Below are 20,900 nucleotides of genomic sequence, written 5' to 3' on the forward strand. Positions count from 1 at the left end.
GGGAAAGAAGAGGATTTTTTTACTGATTCACAGTGCATTTATATGTGTTCTTAGGATTTAATCCGTGTCTGAAGATGTGGAAACATGTAGTACTGATTGTGTGGTCAGCCACTGAACTGAACATGTTTAGGCATGATTTTAGGCAGTGTCTGTACTATATATGTGAAATTACCAACAGTCAGATACCCTTTTAGGATTTAGAAGTATCCCAGTTACGACTGTGGTGTAAACGTACCTTGCTGTTGTTCTGTAGTGCAGCAAGCACTAAACACACTTCCAGTTTGAATAACTAATGCAGTAGTTAGGCAAATACTTGAGGCTTTGACCTCAAGTATATTTCAAGAAATCATTCACCTCAGATATTCTTGAGCATAGGGAGCCCAGTCATTCATTCTCCTTGATGTAAGAGTTTTCTTTCAAAATAATTAAAATAGGAGTAAAATCAATATTTTTTCCAACTTCATTTGTGAATAGTGTCTTATTGACTCATCAAATACTTCTAGCTTTAACATAGATCCTCACGAGAAAGTTTTTATTTGAATGTTTTGATTATCAAATTGATATTCAGCATTTACAAGAATGGCTCAGTTTTAATGTAATACATGTTGAATCCAGACTTTCTGTTAATTAAAACAGGCAATTTCATGATGCAAAGGAAAGATATATGGATGCAAACAGTAAAGTAAAGAATTTAAAGAAATTTATTAGGCTGCTGGAAGAAATAATGACACAGAGATTCAAAATATATCGGCAGTTCTTAAGGTGAGTTACTTTTGCTTTAATTTCTGGTTTTAGATAAACATGTAGATCTAAGCATGCACCCATACTCCAGGGTGAAAATTATAAAGCTGACCTGTGAGAATGAGATATCTTTAAGGTAGTATTCACAGCAATCTTTCTAACCTCATCATGCTCCTAGATCCAATACTATTGTGCTCTCAGTTTAGAGGCAGCCTGGACTGACAGCTGAAAAAACAATGTGATCTCTAGAGGCTGCGTATTGCTTCACACCAAAGGCCTCTACTCTGCTGATTTAATCCAAGGCAGTTCAGTTTGTGTTTCACTGCTGGTTTTAGTCATTAAAATATCAGCAACATAGTAGTATTGAAATCATCTGGACTGTTGCTTATTTTCATTGATTATAATTAGTGGTGCTGTGCTTGTGTAATTTTGTTGTGAGCCAAATGTGTTTTCTCTGCCCTGTGCTGAAAAAAATTAAGATTTTTATTCAGATTCTGCAGTTTGACAGCTGCTTCTCTCGTGGAGTTTCCATTAGTGGGAGTGCATCCCTTCTTTCTTGCTTCAGCCCCTCACTATCCCATCGCTATCAAAGATTTTGTGGTGGGCACCTTTGAAAAGGACTGATGGTCTGTTTCCCAGAGCAGTCCTTTATAGTTTATCACTCCCTTCAGCAAAAACTGAGGAATTTGTGTTGATTCTGCTTGTAATTTTTGATCTGGGATCTGAAGAGGGTGCCAGTATGACCATGACAAATAATGATGCTGAGGAGAATCCCAGCCTTTGCAGATGGACATACAGAAATAGTAGTAGTGAAGATTTACGTGCAGAATCTAATACTTGCCCATGTATGTCAAACTGAATCTTGTTCCTAGTGCCCAAATTTGAGTATCAGTCCCACTTTAGGGTATATTAAAAGCACCACAGTTCTTTCTTGAAGGAACTGTGATGTATTGTCTGTTGGGGAAATTATATGCTAGAACTGGGGAGGAAGGAGAAAACTGGTAGGGAAATTAATGTTTAATTTCCACAGTCTGGTAGAGTCCATTTAAATTCTTTACTCTCCTTACTGTGCAGTTCTTTCCTGTCCAGTATTAGAAGTGGCATGTGGTCCTTTTCTGTTGAACTTGTGGAATAATGGTGTAAAAAGCTTCACCAGTCTGTTGAAGCAGACTTCTATAAAATACAAAGCCTTGGATGTCTTGATTTCTTACTTAGTTACTTTGTGTTGGTGATTCTCTCTAGTATGTCCAGTATAGAATGTTACCCAATCCAGAGCTTAATTGATTTGGGAAAATGATATTATTAAAGCGAGTTTAATATTTAAGATTATGATGCAGAACTTGATAAAAATATGTTGTCACTTTATCATGTATTTTAAAACTTACGGACCTAATGTTTGTTTACTTGATTTAACTGATTTAAGGCTCCTTTCTTTACGATGCAAACTCTACTTTGAACATTTATTACGTATTCGAGCTTGCTCTGGAAAAATACTTTTTGATCACAAGAATGAGACACTTTCAATAACAGTAAGTTATTTTATATTACTGAAATTATCACATTATGCAATTAATATTGCAGTTATTGCTACTAGTATATCACGAGCTAGAACATGCAGTGCAAAGATAGAAGAAATGGTTCTTCCCTCTCCAAAATGTGTTCTGCTAAATTGTAGGATGTTGTTGAAAACAAGCAAGAACAAAAACTTTATTGCTATCTTATATGGCCAGGTTGCAAGATTACATGGAATAAATTTGGAGTCTTGTCTTTTGCTGAGGATAAAAATTCACTAGCAAGTCAGCCTTTCAAAATTATTCATTCCTATTCCATTGATAGGAAGTTTACCTCAATTTGTGTGATTGTATAATGGCTCTAGTTGTTAAATTCTTAATGGCTGAGCGCTTTAGTGTTATGTTTACATTTTTTTTTGTGTGTCTTTTTTCATACCTTCCAGATAACTTTCGTTATGGGGTATTGGGGTATATGGGGTATACTTTTGTTTCTGTGTGAGACTTCACTTTTAGGAATTGAAGGAAGAAATGTGTATTGACAACATAAATATATATTAACAGAATCCTAATTGAACATGTGAAGGATTTGTATCTGAAGAACTCAAACTCAGTCTGTAAAATGTCATTACATGGCTTTGTCAAAATACGTTTTGTTTTTATAGCTGATGTTTCATGTTTCTCATGCACGAAATACATGTTCACTCAAGGAAGGTAAATTGAAATACAGCTCCTACAAAAAAAACACCAAAGACTCCACTCTAAAATAATTCTTATTTTCCTGCTTAGCTTATATAACAAGACAAGAAAATGCTTGAAGTTTAATCTTAGAGGGGGAATGCTACAAGGTGTCATCATAACCAATAGCACCAAAGGATTGTTCACAATGATTCATGTGTTTTAGTAAAGAAACTGCTTCTCCTTTAAACTCTTGTTTCTTCAGTAGAAAACACTGGCAGTCATTCAGTCTTTTAAGTGTATTTTACTGTGATGGTGGAAGGTGCAGTGGTCCTAGAAATGTGTTACTAAATTATTAGGAGCCATCCCATTCCAAAATGGCAATGGTAGCTAAGTGCATGAAATTGTTCTTGGGTTATCTCTATCTGCTCACGCATAATGTGTTTTACCATTAAAAATATGATTCTGTTAGTAAGTCTCCAACTCAGGTTTAAAAATGGCTCTAATGTTTTTATTTCAAGGTTCAGCCTCGAGAGAAAGACAAAGGTACCCTTAATGACGTGCGATCCTTATCAGGAGGTGAACGTTCCTTCTCAACAGTTTGTTTCATTCTTTCTCTGTGGTCCATTACCGAATCTCCTTTCAGATGCTTGGATGAATTTGATGTCTACATGGTATAGTTTAAACTACATTTGCTATTTTTATTTGTATAAATAAATGAAATAGTTGGGTTATTATTTGTATTTGGTCAGATTTTAAAACACTGTAATTTAACTGTAAATAAATAAAAAATACCAAATCAAAAAAACAAATCCCCAAGACAAAGCTGTTTACTTTGCTTAGTGACTTTTGAAGCTTTTTCTCTTTCTGAAGTTGGTACCCTGAGCTATGAGCATCTCTGTTACTTCACTTGCTTAACTTAGTCCAGCATGAAAATTATAAAATAGTTCCCCAAGCAGTTGTTACTGTGTTTGTCAAGGTTGCCTCTGCATATTGCTATGACAGTAGCATCTTTCCAAGATGCTGAAATGCAGAATAATGAATAGTAAATACTAATGTCAGGTAAAACTTTAACCTCACCCTTGTATATAGCTTTCCTGGATAGGTGATTAATCAATTTTTTTAATTGCAAGTTATTTGTGCAGAAGTTTAGCCAGCTGTCCAGGGTGGATACTCAGAACTGTAGGTCCTACAGAGAACTTCCATACCGTATCATCTATTTTGTAAATAATTACACATAATTTGTCTTTCCACTGCTGTGCCAGTAAGTGGAATTTGATTGTCTCCATGTTCTGTAGTTACTTTTAGTGTAATCTTGGAGACCCACCACAAGAGGACTCCTTCAGCATATTTGACAGATACCTAGTTTCATGTGTAACAATGTATAGAAGCAGAGCTTCGTTTAACCCCTACTAGTAATAGCTTCCCGTTGCACATCTTTTTCACTAAGCCTAATGTATAATGTTGTTTCAGATTAATAATAGCAACAATAATAATCACAACAAAACAAGCTACAAAATAGCTTGGGTTTCATGCAGCCCTTAAATCCTTTCAGGTGATTTTGAGGCAGGATTTTATGGGAAACATTATTCTACTTAAATACGGTTCATCTCAGCATACTGATAAAGTAGGAAGTACTATGTGCATATCAAAGGTGATAGTAAAATGCTGTGAGTACGTGATTGTTCCAATAGCAGCTTTCTATTGTCTACATGTACTAAAATGTAGAGCTTAAGAATTTCCCAGACTATAATTTTTAGAATTTTAACCACAATGTTTCTCCAGTTTTGTTTTTATTAGACATTTCTTTAGCTAAGTTTACTGTGTATGAACTGATTCCAGTAGGTTTTTCAATTAAGATATTTTCTAATTATTTTATTCTTAAGCATTTGTCCTAATTTGTGCAATAGTAGGCCAGTGAAGTGCATAGTCAGTATCACTGTCTGATAAATCTTTTTCTTTAGGACATGGTTAACAGAAGAATTGCAATGGATATGATTCTTAAGGTGGCTAGCACACAGCGCCATCGACAGTTCATTTTGTTCACCCCACAAAGCATGAGGTAATACTGCAGTGTTATTTTTGTACCAGGAAATATTGCAAGGAAGTTCTATTGGAAGGAGTATAGCTTGAAAAAAAATCAGTACAAGGAAAAAAAATTTTGCTGTTTGTAGCAGTAGAAAATGACCAGTTAAGCAGTTCATTGCCGATTGTTCTAGGAATTCAATAGGTTTTTCATTCTTCCTTATGTAATATTATCATTCTGTAGGACTCGAATCATTTTATCTTACACGTTTCATCATTGTGTATAGCAGGCTCCTGGTAGCTTTTAGCCCTGTATCTCTCTCCTCCCCCAGAATTAACAGAAGACTTTGCATTTTCCCATTTTTTTCCTATTAATACTGCAGTACTTTCAAGATGTTTGTCTTTTTATTTTTTATTTTTATCTAGACTGATAGCAAACTCCTTGGGGGTTTTGTTTGTTCATCCCTGGTAAAGCAATACGCAGCTTAAAGGGACAGTCACTATCTAAGCTTATGCAGCCAACTCTCTATTAGGCAGATGTAACCAGTGAAGCCTGCAGAGTTAGTTAAGCAGTCTTTACAAAGATACTTATAAAAAGTAATTGATTTATTCTTAATTGTCTTTTTTTATTATAAATCTGTAAGAAGTAGAATAATGGTATTCTGTTGGAAATTCTTCATGGGCAATTTCTGAAGCTGCACTCAGGAAACATACAGGAATTTTCTGTATGGTTAAAACTTATATTTAAAAGTTCAATAATTCAAGCACATCTTGATTTTGTTATATTTTGTTACATCATGCATGTTTAGCAAACATTTAATCTAATGAAAGTATGGCAGCACCTTTGGAAAAATTCTGTGTTAAGATAATTGGTGGAGAAACCTATATAATGTATGTGTAGTAACTTTGCTCATTTTTAGTCTGATGTGATTCACTTCAGAATCTCTAAGGCAAATATGAACTGTGTAAGATCATTGTTTCATTTGGAGTTCCTCTTAAAAGTAACTTTTCTATAATTGAGGTAGTCTAAGTGTTGGAATCACACAATTTAAATCAGGTTTACCTCAAGTTTTTACTGAAGTCTGGCTCCAGTATCAGTTCAGTGAAGCCAGAACTTCAGCCCATATTACTGTTTTTTAAACCCTCAAAGAAAAAGATGAAGTTATTGAAAGGAAAACATGTTGACGAAAAGAATTAAATGGAAATATAAAAATCTGTGGGGAAGAAACACTGTTTAAATGATGCATATTTTATTTTTAGTTCTCTGCCTACGAGTTCCTGTATTCGAATCCTCCGAATGCAAGATCCTGAAAGAGGCCAAAGAACCCTGAATTTCAAAAATAGGAATGACAAAGAGGAAGATCAATAAGTATTTCTCTGTATGAATATGGCATATTAATGAGGATAAATGTATAATGATGTGTATAAAGTTACTATTTCCTGATGCTGAAAAGGGGATCTTTTATTAGATATTCTTGGGAAAAGAAGAGGTTCCAGGTTTTTTTTAATTACAATTTTTTTTAAAGATTTACTGTGTGTGTACAGAGCAATATAAGCACAGTTTCTATGATGAGAAAATCCTAAATGCTCAGTTGATATTTTTAACTACCTGCTAGTATACTGACTTTTTTAATCAGTTGTTCTGTTTTGTCTTCTGGAAAAGACGAAATGTATTTTATATAACTATGGAGTAATATTTTAATAAACAGCGAGAACTGATCCTTGTGGTAATGTTGTAGCGTCTTTACGCTCTTAAAATTAGCATTAAGTTAAAAATGTTTCTTTCTAGCTCTGTTTCTTAAACGTGTGTTAATAAATACATGAAGTAAAACATGTTTCTTTTTTTTTCCAGTGGAACCACAGAAGCTGACCATGTTAGCATTTATAGTGTATATTTTCATAATTTGAGAAGTGAAAACTTATTTGCAGTATATTCTCTGGGCAGGAAGCAAGTGCTTTTATTTCCTCCTAAAGAATTTGTAGGGAAGAGCTTGAGTTTCTTTGAACATGGGCTTACGAAACCTAGGAATCTCTGGCTTTATAAACTATAAATTTTTTTAACCCAGATAAACTTCATTCTTGAACAGCTCGTGTTTGCAAGTATATACGAAGACTGTAGATATTAATTATAACAAAAGGACAGAAGTCATTCCAAAATAGAGGAATTAAGTGGAATAAGAATTTGGGGAAATAATACAGTAACTCTTATATAGCATTGTATAGGTCTGCGTTTTGTTGGGTGTCCCCACCTGTAGTGGAGCAGTTAAATTAAACTTGCTTTATTTAAATAATACAAGCATTTTTGGGGGATTAGAGGGAAAAGGAACCATCAGATTTTTCAAACTGCTCCAAATTAACCTTTTTTGTTTTCTTCTCCTTTCTCCAGGAACTTGAATTTGTTGGGAGCTCTTCAAAAACAATCACTTTTTAGAGTTTAGCCATCAGAAATACATTTTTCTTTTTGACATTATGGGGATACAAAAACCAGAGACTATACAGAGAACAGTTCTGCACTTTCTACAGTTATTTCCTAAACAGCAATTCTTCAATAAAACCTCATTGCAGTATAATTTTTAACTTGACTTTGTAGCCAGTTTTGTTTTCAGCTGCTCCACGTAATTTAGGTTTTTTCACAAGCGTGTATTAAAGCTGTTAGGTATCTCTGGATGGAAGCTAGATAAGAAGGGAATACCCTAGCCATAACCAGCCTGAGAAAGCTAACTGCAGTTCTAGTGTGTTCAAACTGTAGGAACTAATTCTGGTGACCTTTGAAAAGCTTCAGATGTTTTTACTTCTGAAAAGCGCAGGGTGATGGGCCGACAGGCTTGTCACACCCTTGAGGAAGTTCCTGAAAAAACAAGGCCAGGCTTTTGTGGAGGTGTGTGGCAGAAGACGCACAGACGTCAGTCATGAATTCAAGTGGGGAGGGAGGTTCTGGCTGGATAAACCAGAGGTAGGGATTGTTCCTAATGAAGATATGAGGCATTTGAGCATGTCCTAGTAGGCTGTAGAATCTCTATCCTTGCAGGCTTTTGGGATCTAAATAGACTGCTGCGCCTCCTTCAAGCAGGGAGCTGGACAGGAGACCTTCAGAGGTCCTACCAAACTCAGCAATTCCATAATCATGTGATTTGATGGAATATGTATTAAAGATATAACTTTAGGATTATGTGAAAACACCTGGGGGAGGGGTGTGGGATGTGCTGGTGTACGGACACATCACCATACAAAGTGCGTATTTGTCAAAACTTGTCTGGAACGCAAGCCTGGGATTGTTTGTACTGGGAGTCCTTGATACTGTTACATGATTATGAGCCATATGTTTAGTTTGGCTCCATGTTATGATGAAACTAGAACATGTTTTAGACCCTTTTACAGTATGAATGATAGAATGGTATAGCATTGTTTCCTCCTGATATTCTTCAGCATCCAAAAAATACAAAGCAAGAGTGAAGGAGAGAGAAAAGCATTTATCTTCATTAGTATGTTTATGATGAGTTATGTGGAGAAGAGGTTCAGGAAAACTAATTATTGCATTACTTCTGAGCTCACACTTCAGCTTTTCTCCCATGGTTTTTATATTTGAGATATTGGAGCAGTTGGCAACAATTCTGGTCTTTGGTTCAAAGCAATATATTGTATTTATTCTAATATACCACAGTACTTGGATGAAAACATGTGCTTGACTTTAATTATAAGCAACTGTTTTCATGGCAGAAGATTAGTTCTGAATAAACAATTACTGAAGCACTTGCTTGGATGCATTTATTTTTGCAGTGATCCTACTAAGGTCTCAAAACTATCTCACTCTTGGTACTTTAAATACAAATTTCACTATACCAGCTACCTAGAGGGAGAATTGCAGTACTGATACTACATTTTGTGACTGTGTTTGACTTGTTGGATGGCAATGCATTGCTTAATGCTGCATTAAAGTAAATGGAGCCTGTCCAGCTACATTAATTTGAAGTACAGGGAAATGCAGAATGAGGTACTGCTCTAATAAGTATATGTAAAGCGGAAAGGCATACATTCCCAGAAATATTCAACAACTAGTAATTTGCATTTAAGTGGAAACAATGGGCATATCACTCTCAGAAGTATGGAAAGTTTTCTGACTGTGGGGTTTTTAAATTACAGCCAAATGTAGACAGCACCACCCTCTGATTTGCTGAAATGATTACCTGCGTAGTCTAAGTGAAATCCTGGTATTAAAGAATGCAGTTGAAATTTCTGTCTTGCTGTTTGTTTGGAATATGGAGAAACTTAAGTATGGATGGCTGTGGTTGTGGCAGCAATTGATTCTGTGTGTCCCATGCCCCCTGCCCCCCGTGTTTATTAGCAAAACATGTAAAACTGTTTTTTTTTTTGTTAGGGTTTTTCCCCTCAATTTTAAGATGAGCTTCACTATTAAAATCTGAAAATACAGAGAATGATTTGGTTTGTGTCATATTTATTGTTTAGTTATAAGAGTACCAGCTTGTTTCTTCATATGGTAAAGAAGAAATACCAAACATGCAATTGTGAGATGTTCACTCGCTTGATTTGTTGTAATCCTCTATGCAGCTAGGAAATGTGGTGTAGAAAAGATTTTTATCTGCAGTTTCTGCAGTCTGCCAGTTCTTGGTGCTTTTGCACAGCTGTGCAGAACCTGTACTTGCCACAGTATAAACTTGACTGATATACATGGAATTGAAAAGGAAAGTGGTTCTCTTCACTATCACTTCACATCACTGTACCTTATGGTGAATTTACCAGTAATGATTTTTAACAACATGTCTATTTATATTAAACCAAGGGTAGGTTAGTGTCACATGATAAGAAGAAATAACACTTAAGTGAGGGGAAAAACATTAGAAGACCAGGTTTAGGTCCAAGCAAATAAACCGTATTTGAATTCCAGCTAGCTCAAAAAGCTACATAAGCACAGCTCTGGAAGGCTTACTGTTAAATCTTAGCAATAATGTCTTAGAGGATGAACAGCTGCTCTGCTGGTAAATACAAATACAACTGTTTTCTTAAAACATGACTCTTCAGGTGAGTGAGTGCAAAGAGGTTTTCTTCATGCTTTCAGAATGAAATATGTACTTCCCAGCAGTACAGTGACAGTTAAAGATTTAACTTTTTTGTCTATTACCAGGCTGAAGACGTGAAATAAGAATTAGGGGAAAAGGTCAAATGTTATAAATTTATTTTGGGACATATATATTGCAACCTCTGTTGAAGCTTTTGAAAATTCAAGCAAAGATCAATACACTTCCAATAAAACCTTTAAACTTCCAATAAAACAATATTTTAAACATTATATATATATTTATATATATTTTTAATTAAAGGGATCATTTTAGCAGGATACTTTTTTCTTTTTATATTGCATTCCTCTGACATAGCTCTTTCCAGATTGAAGGGATGCAAATGAGGTAAGAATTAAGGCAAACCTAAAAGGCATGCAAATGTAGTACATTTATATCCACTGACAATACAAGCACATGTGTGGATCAGACTTAAGAGCTGAGGAACTCTTCCCCTCTGTCTGTCCAGTACTACTTTACAGCAGAATGGTGACATGATTTCTAGTAAACAGTTAACATTACCATGGGAATTCAGTGTCACTAACATTACTCAGTCTAGGAGACACAGAGCTAGCATCAGTAAAACATGAACAATAAATAATATAATTCACTGCAGCACAGGACTGCTGCACAGGCTTCAGAGGAACAGGGTTGTTGTGAAATGACATTGCACACATCACGTTGTGGCAGTTTATTTTTATAATATATACTTTTAAAATTCTTTAGCAAATGACATTCTCATGCACACAAGTGTTTCAAACACAAGAAGCAAGTCCATTTATAGGTAGTCCAAGCAAATTTTTGTGTGTGTGGAAATAGCTGCAAACTGAATGGAACATTACACTTCTGTGCAGTCTATGACGCATCGTACGCAAGCTCATTTTTGAATGTCACACTGCAGGAGTAATACAATGGAAGGATCACTCTTTGCAGCTTCTTTGAATTCATCCAGTGTGATCTGGTCATCTTTGTTCTTATCCATCTTACTGAAGATCTTGTCTACCCGTTGCTCAGGCGTCAGACCATCCTCATTCATTTTCATCATGATCACAGTGCCCACCATTTTGTAGATGGCCTTTGGAAAGAAACCAAATGGAAAATTCAACATACAAACTAACCTGATTTCTTGATGTGATCAAATTCTGGAAAGATACTCTAAGCAATAACAGCATTTGTCAGTTCCCCAAAGGATTAAGCGATTTTTTTTCTCTTTTTATTAGAATCCGGTGTCCATACATTTAAAACAAGGAAGAATGTGTTTTACTTTCTTTAGTGTGGATTATTTCAGTAGTTACATTTTGCATTCTAGAACGAATTTCTGTGGCTTTCTGTTTCAGAGTGCAAAACGGTTGTAACCTATTCTCTGGATCAACTGTTTATTTAGCTTGTAATCACTCCATTGAAATATTTCACAGGAATTCTGAATAATCAGTGTTAGAAATTATCACCCTTTAACAGCTTTCTATGGGTTCCTGGGAGCAAAATCTGGTATTAACTACTGTGGTGAGTAGCTGGTAGATAGTGATGGCAGTAAACTTCATCCTTTGTATTATGCACTGTGGGCATCTTAATGCCCATCTGTGAGACCTCACTGAAAATCGTGTGTTGTTTTCCCTGTAAATTTTCGTAATCATCTGAAGTTAATCTCCAGTGAGGCTTCAGCTACTTGAGCTACAAACCAGTAATTTCATGGGTGGTAAGTGATTTTGAGATGGGCTTTGTAAATCCTTTGCTGTGCTATTCGTACAGTTAATCTGTTCATCAGAGAAAAAAAACAATTACCTCTGTGTATTTAAAAGCTTATATGTACTCTCTGCAATGCTCAAAGATTACATCTATAAAAACCTCAGTTTGCTTGCACCACTGACGCATGAGTCAGCGTAGAACGAATGTATGTAATCTATGCTTTTAAAGATAGGTACAGCTATTCATGTGCTTAAAAGCTAAAGGGTACGGGAACAATTAATCAATTTCTGTTAATGTTCAGACAGGTTATTTTTAAGTGTCACACTGGACTCACCTCTATGATTTCCAGCATTTCCACTCTTGTAATTTTACCATCACCATCCAAGTCATACATGTTGAAGGCCCAGTTTAGCTTTTGCTCAAAACTGCCCCGTGAGGTGATGGAGAGTGCACAAATGAACTCTCTGAAGTCGATGGTCCCATCTCCATTTTTATCAAAGGTTCGGAAGGCGTGCTGGGCAAACTTCGAAGCATCTCCATACGGAAAGAACTGCAAAATAAAACAATGACTAGAACTGTGGGCAATGCAAAAGCACAAGTTCTATACCTGCCTACAAAACACTGAAGTGAGGCATTTACTGAGAGTTGCTGGTGTGCTTTGTGTGAAATGGAAGCTACACAATGTAAACTTCTATAACAGTAACAATGCAATGATTAGTCAAGTTTTCTCTACAGCAAACAACATTACAAATATATTTAATCCTAATTTAAAGCTAAATTAATGAGAAGAACCTGAAACTGAAGTTGGGTGCAAATGGGAGATTGTATTTAATATTCTCTGATTATGAAAAACAGTGACCAAGGTGCATTTTAGCAGTATTTTTTCTGCCCTTGACACGTTGCAAACAAGCAAATGTGTGGGCTTGTTGCAGAACTTTATTTATTCAAAAAGAAGAATCTACACACAGCATAAAAAAACAGGGACATATGTTCTGCCAACCAAAATTAATACAAGTGCATAAGATGAGAGCTGAGATAAACAATATAGAGCAATGCTTTCATGTTTAATATCCGTTATCAGTGAACACTGCAACTAACTGTAGCTTAACAAAATATTTTACATGACCATAACATGTAGGTTTTCAGCTGCTATTTTTTCCTTCAGGAAACCTGTTATTTAAGACATTTGATACAGTAGTTGTTCTTTCTGTGGCCCAGACACAAGAAAACATACTTCTTAAGAATGGAAGTTTCAAACTGGTGCTGAAGTCCCACTGCAGTGGAGGGACTGCACACAAATAATGTTCGTTTCTATATTTCCAGCACGATTTTGTGGAGGTTTTCATGCTCCTAAAATAAATACAAATGTGAATTATCCCAATCTGAGGCCGTCTCATTTTGTGTTTTCCGATTCTTACTAAGTATTGCATTTAAGAATGTAAGTTTGGAGGAAACTTCAGTCGCAGCCAAGGAAGTAGATCTGCAACTTTCAGTTTTCCATTTCCCCATCCAGAGCTTTCACTGCAGGCTGGTGGTTGCTGTGGTCAGCTGTGAAGGCTCTTGAACAGCACACTCAAATTTCAGGGGGGATCTTGGGGATCTCACAGCATATACAGAAATAAGTGCTACTAATTGTCTGAGTAACACAGCTGTAGAACATGGCAAGCCTTTGCTGCTTTTCCTTTGAGGAGGCCAAATGACCATTTGGATACCGTGTCTTGCCCTAAAACCACAAAACTTCACATGTAGCCAGCTGCTTCTACTATGTGGCCATGTGGGTCATGGCATTGCTGCATTGCCAAAGGGGTCCTAACCTGACAGTTTTCTTCAAAACTGTTTTCTCTGATACCAGTTTTTTCAGCCATCATTCTGGATAACCTCTGCATTGTGGAAAAGGTACAATACAATCATTTCTCTGGCTCAGTGGCATTACAGTCATTGTAAGATCTTCCTCTTAACCGCAAAAGAGAGCAGGGTTAAAATTTGCCCCCCTCTATCCCTTCAGAATATTGTCCTGTTGTAAATTAAACCTAAAGGGCTGCAAATCGCAGTATTATCCCTGAAAAGGTCCATCTCAATTCCCAAGTATCTTTTCAGGAAGATATGTGAACATGGTGTGGAGGCATCTGGCATGTACCCATTCTAGTGGTGGTTTGTCCAGGTTAGCATTGCTGTTTAAGCTGTGATTTTCTCAGTTGACTTTGTATGGATCAGAGTCCACCCACAGCTTCTATGCCCCTTCTCCGATAGCTGAAAGAGACATTTGATATTGTCTGCTCCTTAAAATGTAACTTACGGAGCTGTGCTCAACCCAGCCCCTGTTATGTTCTGATAATCCAAACTGATGGAGCCTTAAATACCTGAAGGTTCTGTTCCAGCTCCTTCTGTACTTTCTGATTTTTGACCTTTAATCTTTCTTTTGTAAGCATGACTGGACTCGTAAATACACACAAAGAGATACGGATTCTCTTGATACAGCTCAGGCCTGCAGCGACTGCAGCTACCAGACCTTGCTGAATTGTTCTTCTGGTGAAAACCTCAGCCTTCTGTCAAAGCCTCTGTGGGAGGCCTTAGCTAAGTGTAAAGACACAGACTAACTACTTTAAGACTAGTCTGAGCCAAGTAACAGTGGGAGACAGGGATCTTTAGAAGAGAAACACCCATACTTGGCAGGGGAATATAAGGAGGGAGGATGGCACTCTGGTGTGAGCTCAGTGAATGCCACAGAAAGAAGTAAAGAACACAGGGACGATTTTCAGAGGCTACAGCCACTGTGCAGGCCTGTGCTTTCAGCCTTCCCTTCCAAACCCTTGTCCAGGTGATCAACATACTTATGAGAGCAATTAGTTCCCTTCTGCTGCAATGGTACCACTGAAAACTGCACTCTATACACCAGCATTTTCTCCTCCTTTACCTTTTTCAGCCAAACCCCAAGCCAAAAGATACCTGCCTGGGTTTTTTACAGCAGTAAGTTCTACAGGTGACCAAACACTGATCATTCCTTTGTTTCTGCTTCTCTAGTCTCATCTCTTGCTTGGACTCTGCCTTTCCTGACCATTAGATGAACGTGCTGGCATGTGAAGAAAGTGTTATCTCTACAGACAACTATCAATTAGGAAAGGAAAAAGGGAGAGAAAAAAATCCCTTATTCTGCTTCTACATAGTGGAGAATATTGTCTTGCAGATTCTTAGCTCCTAGAGTGTTTCTGGACACTCTTGTGGTATATGGGGGCTTTTATAGGGTCCTGGAGTAGAAGTATCTGCACAGCATCTGCAAATTGCACGTAACTTAAGTCTTGTGGAAACTGAACAAATACATAGGAATGTATGTATCTGCTTGGCTGCAGATGCTTTAGCATCTTTGAAGTGATGATGCTCTCAGACAACTCTGTGACCAGTTCTATTCAGATCACCTTTGGGAGCAAGTTACTGAAAAAGCATAAAGCATATACTAAAGAATATGCATAAAGAATATAAAGCTTTAGCATATGGAAAGAAAAAAGAAACAATCAGAAGCAGTATATTTCTCCAAATTCCCCAGTGATGTGGGAGGTTAAAAAAAGAAGGGTCTCTCCTTCATTGGTAGGGTGGAGTGGGGTGAAGCTACAGACTGGCCTGAGTGGTGCTTTGGTTTTCATGCAATGTTCTATCATGCTTTGGGATGCATTTCTATTAAAAGGGAAATTCTGCTATAAAATGGAGAAAGCCAGAATTGGTGTACAAAGAGCTGTACACGCTGCCTGCGCATGCCCAGGTGACAACTCAGGCACTCATCTAATGTCGGAGCTTTCAGCACTGAGGCAGGAGCTGGAGTGCAGACTGGGGTGCAGGTGAGCAGGAGGTGGTACAGCGCTTCTGTATCCTATTACAAAATCTACTTTAACTCAGGTAAGTTTCACAATTGTCACTTCACCTGCATCTTAACTGCTATGATACTGAGCAGAATGTATACTATCAGCAGTACGGGCCAATGAAATGATCCAGTTGCTACAATGGGTTTTGAATGGGGCCTATGATCATGTTAAATCTGAAATTCTAGTTCTGTCAAAGGTTTTCCCTGAGTTAGTATGCATTGGATGAGATCTTTAAGGAACTGAAACACATCCAAATGTTCTTACTCAAGTCCAGACTCCCAAGGGCCTTTAGGCAACCAAGGCAAAATCCACAAAGGGACACAGGCAGTGAAGGGCTCTGAGCAGTTCCTTCCACAGCCAAGTCTTCCCTCACTCTAAGGTGTGCACATGTTTTGGCTGTGGATTTCCAAGGCCTTTTCTCACATAAATCTTCCCTTTAAACTTTGGAGATCCTGTTTCCAGAGGCAGTTAAGCACACCTTCCTCTGCTGAAGTCCTTCTGTGGTTTCTATCCCCAGCCACCCTTTAAATTAAAAGCATTTAGATAACCACTGAGGATTTCAGCCTCAGAGCTTTCAGAGGCAGAAGTTTACTGCAGAGACATTATAGGCAATGAATGAGCACCCAAGAAATTGGCTCCACAGAAGCAGAAGTAATTTCAGCAGCTCTGCATGCTTCCATTAACAACTTAATTGAAAGTTAAGGGATTTGTATCCCAGAGATACAGATGTTCCTGTGTTGCTCCCAGTCCTCGGCCACAAAGTAGCAGCACATCAGCACAGAAAGGCACATCATATGGCTTTGAAAGGTCTGGGTTGTGTTGTCCATATGCACTGGAAATGAAGTGAGTGTTACAAGGATTTAATTTCTTTACTGACATTTCAGGGTATGGAATTGGATGATGTTTCTGCACTGCACTAGAGGTGGGATGCTGTAACAGATCCAGACGTGATATTCAAAATTGTGGTACCAATGGGCACTCTCTTTTCAACCTTCTCCTTATCTTCTGTTCCTGTCCCCTTTGCATTATCCCTCCATTACACAGAGACATCCTAGGATATGTCCTGGCCCATGGCAGGGGGGTTGGAACTAGATTATCTTGAGGTCTTTTCCAACCCTATGTATTCTGTGATTCTATGATAGGTCTAAAAGCTCTTGCAATAACTCACCCCCAGCTACAGCACTGATGTCACAGATCTCCATATAAGCTGAGGCAAGTGCTGCCCTAATTAGAATGATGGGGATCCCCGATCGCTGCTTCATCACACACAGCCAGAGGGAAATGGGCAGGTCGGCTGGGTCTTGTGGGGCAATGATGCATGTAAAATTGCCTGGAACAGCAGCAGGGTTCTGTGGAGTACATTTCAAAGCTGAAAGCCTTGCCTAACAATATTTTGTCTGTATTACCAAGCTGGTTAGCTTAAAAGTGTCTTTTTGTAAGCTATTTTTACTTTGCAGATGAAACTGGAAAGAGCAAGCATACTCTGTTCATGGTTAGTGAGTTGAATTTCCTCTGCCTTCCAAAGTACAAATAAATGGATAAAAATGGTACTACTGTGTCAGAGTGCACACCTTTTGCAGTCCAAGCTCAGTGTGTTCCTGCAATGTAAAAGCAAGATTATCAAAGCAGACAATGATATTTAGCTTGTCAATGTGTAGGGCTGATGCTGATGGAATATGCAACAAAGCAATTGCATCAATGCATGTTTTTCTGTCGCATGTTAATATAGCTACACTGCTCCAGAAGGCAGGTTCATTTTGTGTTCCTCCTACAGCTGCCTCTACTGGGAGCAAAGCATTATCAGTTTTCTGTCTTCTCCCACTCAGCCTTTGAGGGGCTACCTCTTTCCAGTTTGTCATACACATACCAAAGCACTCACCCCCAAAACATGTGAGTCCCTGCTCCGTATCTGGGAGAAAGTCCATTTTCTTGCTCAAGTATAGCCCTTTTATTGTGCTTTACACAGCCAAAAGGTCCACTGGGCTGACACACAGGCAGAATGCAGAAGCAGATCATGAGATGCCACAAGCCAGTACTGCAGGTGTACATAGCTTTTACCAGCCAGATGCCTTCAGAGGAATCAAATTCTCTTCAGTCAGCCAAAAAAATGAGTTGGATTATGTTTTCCTGAGTATCAGGGAGAAGGTTACTCCATGGGATTAGAGTGGACTGATATACACAAATCTGGGCTTCAGGCTGACAGGATACAGACCTAAGGCCTTTCAACACCAGTGAAATTCATTGCTGCAAAGCAGAAAACAGCATGATATTTTCTGCAGCAAGGTGAATAAAAAAAAGACATCAGGGATAAAGCATCAGTTGCAGAGCATGAATGATACAGTAACATGAGGAAAAAAACCCAAACAAATGTATAGACTGTCCCAGACCTAATCTTCACAGTAAAAGCTCTCCAGTCTTTTGTCCGCAGAGATGCTGAGTCTAGTATAGCTGCACTCTTAAGCACACCTGCAGTGTAAGGTAGAACTATCCCACATGGAAAAACTGCCTCCAGCCTGCTGGAGGGTCCATCCACAGCCATGGGTATGTAGGTTTTAGCAGCCCCTGAGCCATGGGGCTGAGTCTCTGGAAAGGATAATCTTGAGGACCATCAAAGATCAGAGTCTCAATGTCTATTTAGATCCAGGACTCAGTTCTCCACGTGTAAATCTGTAAGATGTCCCCACCTCAGAAGTGGTCTGTGAGGATAAACACAACAGAGAATTGTGACTCTTTCAAATACTGCTACAGTGGGAGTCATACAACCAGAAAAGACTGGGGAGAACTGCCAAATTCATGGATGTTTACTGCTTATGTCTCTGCTTAGCATCTTTCATTCTGTGACCATGTATGCATGCACAGTCGCACAGGGAGGCTCATATGCAGCTGTTAGTTCTTCACATAAAGAAGAAATACAAGAGCTAAGAAATGTAATTTTCCCTCTTCACAGGAAAAAATCACAACTTGTACAGGCTGAAGTGGGATCAGGGAAGAATCTGTTTCTTACCCAGACCTCCAAGGACCGTGCCTTGCTCTCACATTATTAAGGACCAAGTCCCCCGATCTTGCAGACATTGTTAGACACTGCAGAAATGCTCATTTCAGGGATATGGAGAAGAAATACTTGAGAATTTAGGAGCTAACCTTGAATTATCAATACCAGTTCCCTGCAATTATGTGAGACACAGAGATCAGAGAATAAGCACACATTGTAGGCCATGATAAAGTAAGATCCACAAGAGGTTGGAGGAAGATGGATGGGAGAAGAGAAGCCATGCTGCTGCTTCTCAAGCATCCATGTGGTAGGGTCTACTTCTAAAAAAACCCTTCCAGCCTGAGAACTTAACCTCTATATGCACATTCGTGGGGAATTAGTCATTAACTACCAGGAAATGAATCGATTTTCAATCTAAGCTTTTCTCTGATTAGATTTGGACAATAAAGACACTTAATTGAGCTGCCGCAGTGCTATAGGTCAATACAAAAGCACATCAGCTATTACTCAGTGCTAACAAAAAAAAATCTGAATTCAGAGTGTATTGTCAAAACAATTAGTATTGCCAGGGCTGAACGCCATGACTGTTGATTAAATGTTATTTCCCTTTGATCTTCCTTAACTGAGCAGCAGCACTGGAACTCTTTATTTATTTTAAGTTTGGCACAGTCTTCCACTACCCCAAGGTCAGTGACAGCACAGGGCTATGGCAGTGTCAGGATCCTGCTGTGATGTAGCTATGCCCCAACCTAATTACAACAACATGATGTCAAGAAAAAGGATATGTCTTTAGGAATCTGGGAATGTACCAGATGGAAATACACTGATCTGGGACATTCCCTTTCCCCCTCTTCCTCTTTCCCTCCACCCCAGTACTGATCACCTGACCTTTTCATCTCTGAAAAAGGCTTTATTTTCCCAGTGAGTTTTGGCTCCAAATGTTCAGAGCATTAACCTGAATGCTGTGCCTGCTGTGCTGTGAAGTCCTTAGTGCAAATTTCACAAAAGAACAGGACTATAGAAGCATCAGGAAGTGCTATTTCCAGCCAGAAAGGGATTTGAAACACAAGTCACTAAAGTCGGAGACAACCATCTTATGAACACACAGATGGAGCTGCAGAAAAAATGCTCGTGCCCGAAATATCTGGCTGTCTCATATATTTATGCAATATGTCCTCCTAAAATTCCTATACATATGGAGTTGTTGTGGCTCAGTACTGCAGAAAGGAAACTGCAGAAAGAGAAGGAAAATGGCTATAAGCAGGGAGTGTCAGAGAACTGAGAATCTGAACCTCAAGATCCCAGGGACTGCTAAACTACACAATCCCTTTTCTTGATATTGAGTGCAAACCCTGCTAATTCAAGAATTACCAACAACCAGCTTTAACTTCTGGGGAGAACTATCACTTCCCTTAAGCACAGCTCACTGAGCTGTGAACTGGTGGACTCAGCTATCTTCTCCAGTTCATAAAACCTGTGGAAATACAGCAGTCTATAAACCTTTCCATCCAAAGAGGGAAACTACAACCTGAAGTCCAGAAAGACCAAAGGAGTAGAAAAGAGGAAAGCTGTATGGTACCACAAGCACCCTGAGAGAAAAATAAAGTGCTCAGAAGATCACTGAGTGCTCAAGGAGAGAAAACGGGAAGGGCTGCCCCCCAAAATGGTGTTTCCTGCTGCTCCCTGCCATCACAGGCTAGAAACGGGAACTACACCCAGCACTTCCTGGCAGCTTGGTCCTAGTGGGAACACATTCAACAGTGTAAGGAACTGTATGACAGCCACAGTCCCTGGGTCAGTCAGTGTGCAGTGCTGTGCACTTCATCCCTTTGGGCCCAGGCAACCACAGGCAGTGGTTATTTTTTGTGTTGTACTCAAAACGCTCAACAATGCCTAAGGGCCAGGCAGAATTAATAACATGGGGCACATGGGAACCCAGCTGGGTAAATCCTTACATCCCTGCTTGGAGACGATGCAATATCTGCTCCTGAACTCCCGCAGTCTTGTCACACAAATACGTGTCTGGTTGGAGCTGGTAACAGAAGAATAAGGTTTCCAAGCAGGACAAAATGGGGAAGAGTTAACGGAATGGAAAGGACCCTAAAGTTAGAGGCGAGAGGCAGGAAGGATGGCAGCAGTAGTAGTTAGCATAATAGCCAAGGGGCAGGAGGGCAATGACTTTGTATCATCCTTTTTTCCCTTGTCATATCCTGTTGACTTTTATTTTCAGTACTGAATTTGAAAGCAATTCAACTACTCACAGAGGAACTGTACTAAAATGAAGTTTCTGATAATTTGAAATTGGAAATGGGCCCCTATGTAACTGCTGCAAGGCCTCTTAAAG

General features: G+C 38.5%; 2 protein-coding genes across 6 annotated transcripts in view; one reads left to right on the forward strand and one right to left on the reverse strand.

Moving 5' to 3' along the window:
* SMC6 (structural maintenance of chromosomes 6) overlaps positions 1-7,529 on the forward strand; it is a 32,479-nt gene extending 24,950 nt beyond the window's left edge. For 4 of the 5 annotated variants that reach the window (XM_034061256.1, XM_034061257.1, XM_031043945.2 and 1 more), the window contains 5 exons: positions 637-762; positions 2,165-2,270; positions 3,449-3,601; positions 4,892-4,989; positions 6,213-7,529. In XM_034061256.1, coding sequence (XP_033917147.1) covers positions 637-762; positions 2,165-2,270; positions 3,449-3,601; positions 4,892-4,989; positions 6,213-6,321 — 592 coding nt within the window. In that variant the 3' untranslated portion in view covers positions 6,322-7,529. The remainder of the gene's footprint in view (positions 1-636; positions 763-2,164; positions 2,271-3,448; positions 3,602-4,891; positions 4,990-6,212) is intronic. The other variant, XM_031043947.2, reaches the window with a different exon arrangement.
* A 2,542-nt stretch (positions 7,530-10,071) lies between these two features.
* The window catches only part of VSNL1 (visinin like 1), an 84,168-nt gene continuing 73,339 nt past the window's right edge, over positions 10,072-20,900 (reverse strand). The window contains exons 3-4 of the mRNA XM_034061258.1: positions 12,045-12,260; positions 10,072-11,099 (exon numbers count right to left, since the gene is read on the reverse strand). Coding sequence (XP_033917149.1) covers positions 10,902-11,099; positions 12,045-12,260 — 414 coding nt within the window. The 3' untranslated portion in view covers positions 10,072-10,901. The remainder of the gene's footprint in view (positions 11,100-12,044; positions 12,261-20,900) is intronic.

This window comes from Melopsittacus undulatus, chromosome 3 (assembly GCF_012275295.1).
Source record: "Melopsittacus undulatus isolate bMelUnd1 chromosome 3, bMelUnd1.mat.Z, whole genome shotgun sequence".
Taxonomy (NCBI): Eukaryota; Metazoa; Chordata; class Aves; order Psittaciformes; family Psittaculidae; genus Melopsittacus; species Melopsittacus undulatus.